At 35.5% G+C, this 5,217-nt stretch overlaps 1 protein-coding gene across 4 annotated transcripts in view; it reads left to right on the top strand.

Moving 5' to 3' along the window:
- Positions 1-389: 389 nt before the first annotated feature.
- Positions 390-5,217, top strand: part of kmt5b (lysine methyltransferase 5B) — a 9,220-nt gene continuing 4,392 nt past the window's right edge. Inside the window, exons 1-8 of one of the 4 annotated variants that reach the window (XM_016494671.1) lie at positions 390-803; positions 1,773-1,980; positions 2,095-2,242; positions 2,331-2,496; positions 3,434-3,543; positions 3,630-3,796; positions 3,902-3,921; positions 4,030-4,166. In XM_016494671.1, the coding sequence (XP_016350157.1) occupies positions 1,827-1,980; positions 2,095-2,242; positions 2,331-2,496; positions 3,434-3,543; positions 3,630-3,796; positions 3,902-3,921; positions 4,030-4,166 (902 nt within the window). In that variant the 5' untranslated portion in view covers positions 390-803; positions 1,773-1,826. Of the gene's footprint in view, positions 804-1,289; positions 1,309-1,645; positions 1,981-2,094; positions 2,243-2,330; positions 2,497-3,433; positions 3,544-3,629; positions 3,797-3,901; positions 3,922-4,029; positions 4,167-5,217 lie in introns of those variants that run through there. The other 3 variants (XM_016494668.1, XM_016494669.1, XM_016494670.1) reach the window with 3 other exon arrangements.

Here is a 5,217-nt window from a genome sequence, read left to right as displayed (position 1 = left end):
GGTCATGCCTGAAAGAGACTTTTCAGTGCTCCACTTTCAAAACGTCACGATTCACAACAACAGACTTTTGGCACAATAGCCTACTCAGTAGCCTATATTTTCACTACTAAAAACGTTAGTTATGAGTATCTGCATAAAACAGACAATTGATGGAAAAATATATATACTTACACATTTCAGAAAAGTTTTCAGTGCAAAACAAATAATGAGAGATATTTTGCAACACATTTATTAGCTATAGCTTATTATTGATTAGGGTCGCCTACCATTTCTACATGTGCGACTTCCAAAAATTATTTGTTTTTCATTGTTCCATATACCTGCACATGTTATTGGTTTTAGAAGTAGCTAGAAGAAAAGTTAAAGCAGAAAAGTGTACATTTGTGAGAGGCAATGGTGTGGTGGGATGCTGTTGCTGCTCCACGGAAACACAAGCGCGCTGAGCCGCAAGTGCACATTTAAAGGGGTACAACAACAACGCTGTCTTTGTATACATCCGAGTTTGTCGAGGCGTTTATAGCGCTTGATCAACGTCCAGCCACCTTTTCTTTGTGCGACGGTATTATATGGACAGTTCAGGGGGTAGAAAGAAGGAGTGAGCGTCAAATTAGCGCCGATAATTGAAACATTTTGGGTCTATTTCTTTCTGAGGCGGCTCGGTTGTCCTGTCGTCTCTGTTGATCTGGAAACGGCCGCCATCTTGAATTGTAATGTAATATTTTCGGACAATTTTCGGCAATATGACATTTTTGGATTGCATTGGACATTGGTGATGGACAAACCTCAAAGCAGAAGAGAATAAAGTGAGTATTTAGTGTACTGCGTGAATATGCTAACCGTGATCCCTCCTGCTCAGGGCTTTTCCGGGTGTCGCCTAGCAATCTCGCAGTTAGCTGCAGGTTAGGCCCAGTATGATACTCGTTTTATTATCGTTTAATGTCAGTATCTTTAAAAAATATTCCCAGAAATAAAATTAACGGGGTCTAATCATGCTCTTATATGTATTATTACAGTGCTGGCATATCAGGCAAGTCTCATTGTTTTGTTAGCTCGATGCTAAGCTAGTTAGCGTTCATCGAATGTTTACTTTAACTGCTAATTTGGGCTGTTAGTCCCACATTAAGCGACCTAACTCGTTGCACTAACACTTTAGAGTCATTATGTTACCTCAAAATTGCGTTTAGGTTTAGTAAAGCAGTTATTTGGGGCATAGACTAAAATCGGCGTGTTAATGTGGTTTGTGTTGGGATTTAAATACACCGTCGCTTACTTGGGAGCGTTTTAGCCGCAGTGGAGAAGTATGCTAATGTAAGTTATCAAACACATTTTATGCATAAATTAATTTTATTTACTATTAGTCGATGTGGCATTATTTTCAAGACAATCTCGATTGTGAATTCAAGGTTTGTAGTTTAATTGAAGGCAGCTTTTGTTACTTCCAATAGCATCCAGGGAGTGGCGCGCTATACTCAAGAATATTTGAAAAGTAATCCTCACAACACTTTTTGTTTTTTATTCACTGCATGCTGATCATGCATTCAGCCACTACCATGGATGCTGAAATTCTCTTCAAATTACGAATATTGATAAAGTGCATTTATATGTTGATAAGCAGAATATAATATTGATTCATTATTTTATATAGGTGAAGTAACATCTGAAAAAACAAGTGACAAGAAGCAAGTTTGATTCAGAGTTTCCTGGCAGACAAGGCGACAGATCAGGCTTCAACCCAGTGGTTTCTGCTGTCTCCTTGTTGAATGGTTTCTCAGAAGCACACAGAAGCTCAATGCGACTTCTCCAGACCGCCAGCTGGTATGAAGTAGATGGGAGAATCCAAGAACATGGTGCTGAATGGCAGGAGACATGGCAGCAAGTTCTCCAGTAATCAGCCCGTAAGCAAGTCCAGGCTGCAAAACACACAGAGAGCCCATCTTCGTCAAAGCAAGGGCTCCCCAAGTGCTAGAAGATGCAGTCGACGTAAGTTCCTAGCAAAGCCATCACAGAGTGTCTTTGATTTTTCCTACTCATTTAACTACAAAAGCAGAATCTTAGTCCTGTTCTCAGTGGTATTCATGCTGAATCCTCTAACAGGTTGTGGTGGGGTGCCCCCGGAGGCAGAAAGGCGCCATGTCCCCTCATCGGGAATGACTGCCAAGGAGCTGTGTGAGTATGATGATCTGAGCACCAGTTTGATCCTGGATCCTTACCTTGACTTCCAGACCCACAAGATGAACACCAGGTTTGTGTTTCTAGATTGGTGAATTCAAATTCTCAGTGTCTGCAGTCAGGAAGCTTGTCATTCATGTTAACATGATGCTCCTTTTTAGGTTTCGACCAATTAAAGGTCGGCAAGGGGAGCTGAGGGAAGTGATCGAGCTTTTTAAGAAGCATGACAACCTGGAAAAAGCTTTTCAGGCTTTGACTGCTGGCGACTGGACGAGACATCACTTTCTCAACAAGACCAAGTCCCAAGAAAAGCTCTTCAAAGCGCATGTAAATTATACATTTTGAAAGATCTCAATTTATGATGACCCATATATTTTTTTTCTCTCATGTCCTGGCAGGTCTACGTTAGTGTGTAAACAATTTAAATGGTTAAATATTAAATGTTTAGTATTAAATATGATAAAATATTAAATAACTAAAAATTAAAAGATTGTTTAATATTTATTTAGAAAATTAATATTAACATTTAACCGTATTATTTGTTTGTTTGCTTCAAATATTTAAATATTAATATTGACTGTCATATTTAATATTTAAATATATATTTTATTGAATATTTAATAATTAAATTAATATTTAATATTTTAAATACTATTTGTGTATACATATTTGCTCCAAATACATAAGTTTCGACCAATTAAAGGTCGGCAAGGGGAGCTGAGGGAAGTGATCGAGCTTTTTAAGAAGCATGACAACCTGGAAAAAGCTTTTCAGGCTTTGACTGCTGGCGACTGGACGAGACATCACTTTCTCAACAAGACCAAGTCCCAAGAAAAGCTCTTCAAAGCGCATGTAAATTATACATTTTGAAAGATCTCAATTTATGATGACCCATATATTTTTTTTCTCTCATGTCCTGGCAGGTCTACGTTAGTGTGTAAACAATTTAAATGGTTAAATATTAAATGTTTAGTATTAAATATGATAAAATATTAAATAACTAAAAATTAAAAGATTGTTTAATATTTATTTAGAAATTTTACAAAATCAGTTTAAATGGTTTATACATGTTAATACTAAAATGCAATATTTAAATATTAAATGCTTGTTTATTATTTAATTATACATTTAATATTAATGTTTTTTTTTCTTCAGTATTAATATTAAATGTAAAATGTAATGTTTTACTGTTTGTGTAAACATATTTGCTTATTTATGCAATGTAATATTTACATTCTATATTTTTTCCCTCGTGTCCTGGTAGGTGTTTGTTTACCTACGCATGTTTGCTTCAGACAGTGGCTTTGAGATCCTTCCTTGCAATCGCTACTCCTCTGAGCAAAACGGAGCCAAAATTGTAGCAACAAAAGATTGGTGAGTTAAAGTTTTTATGTAATCAAATCATCAACTTAATTTGCTTCTAGTTTTCAACATATATTTGTTTACTGTGCACATTACAGGAAGAGGAATGATAAAATTGAACATCTTGTGGGCTGCATTGCTGAGCTGTCTCCCAGTGAAGAGAGGATGTTGCTTCGACATGGAGAGAATGATTTTAGTGTCATGTACTCTACACGCAAAAACTGCGCGCAACTCTGGCTTGGACCTGCGGCTTTTATTAACCATGGTATTTCTCTTTTAGATCTTAAACAGTCACACCTGATCGATAAATTATGTAATTAGAATGAGGTATCTTTATGTAGTGAATTTAAGGTGTTCATTGTTTTTACAGATTGCCGGCCAAATTGCAAGGTAAGTACATATGAGACTGGACTCTGCTTTCTATAAAATGAAGACTAACTGGAAGATTAACCGAGAAACAGGAAGTGACATTTTGCTGATGTGTGTTGTTTGTTGCAGTTTGTGTCAACAGGCCGAGACACCGCCTGTGTGAAGGTTTTGCGGGACATTGAACCGGGGGAGGAGATCTCCTGTTACTATGGAGATGGATTCTTTGGAGAAAACAATGAATTCTGTGAATGCTATACTTGTGAAAGGTATCATGTGCTGCATGCCTGTAGTTTCTCATGCTTTCTTTAATTCAGCAGTTAGGAATGAATGAATATAACAAAATTTTGTATTTTAAGCTCTTTTTATAAACCGTTGCAACATGCAGTTCTATTTAAAGAATGCTCAAGTAGTAGTTTAAACTAGGGATGCACCGATACCGATACTGGTATCGGTATCGGGCCCGATACTGAACTCCTGTACTCGTACTCGTTAAAATGCCCCGATACCAAACGCCGATACCACACAGCATGTGATAAGCGCTATATTCAGACAAAGAAACACGACAACAGACAGCAGAATGGAGTTATTAGAGATTAAAGATGTCTACGAAGTATATGTATGCAATGAATATAAAACATTCAGTATGAATGCCTGTATAGCTGATTTGCGCAAGCTGGTAAGCAAAGCACGCTGAGTGGATTGAGCGCACGGCGCTATTTGATAAATGATGTTAACCAACTAACATTGTACATACTCTTTTGGTTTCTGTACCCAATATTTAAAAACATTTACAAATGCAATGAAAATATTGGTATCGGTACTCGATATCGGCAAGTACCAAAAATAAAAGTATCGGTATCGGCGAGTACTGGAAAAAGTGGTATCGGTGCATCCCTAGTTTAAACATTTGCTCCAAACATTTCAATATTATATTTAAATGTTTATTTAATTGAATAAAAATTAATATAATTTTAAATGAATACATATTAAATATAAAATTTAAATATTAACAATATTAGTATTGCGTTATATTTAAGTATAAATCTAATATTAAACATTTCACTATTTGTTTATGCATAATCTCTACTAATATTTAGATAGTAAGTATTACCTTTTTTTGGAATTATGTTTACAAAAATCAAATGTAATATTTAAATAATAAAAGATTGTTTACTTAATTTTCAATTATAAATTAATATTAATATTTAGTATTCATATTTATTTGCTTTAAATATTGATTTTAAAGGTCCCATATTTTACACCTTTCTGGAGTTTTATTTTAGGTTTTGATGTCCTTAAGAATATATATTTGCGGTA

This window comes from Sinocyclocheilus anshuiensis, unplaced genomic scaffold (assembly GCF_001515605.1).
Source record: "Sinocyclocheilus anshuiensis isolate Anshui unplaced genomic scaffold, SAMN03320099.WGS_v1.1 scaffold286, whole genome shotgun sequence".
Taxonomy (NCBI): domain Eukaryota; kingdom Metazoa; phylum Chordata; class Actinopteri; order Cypriniformes; family Cyprinidae; genus Sinocyclocheilus; species Sinocyclocheilus anshuiensis.
The sequence above is the reverse complement of the archived record's forward strand: the minus strand, read 5'-3'. Positions and strand labels throughout refer to the sequence as shown.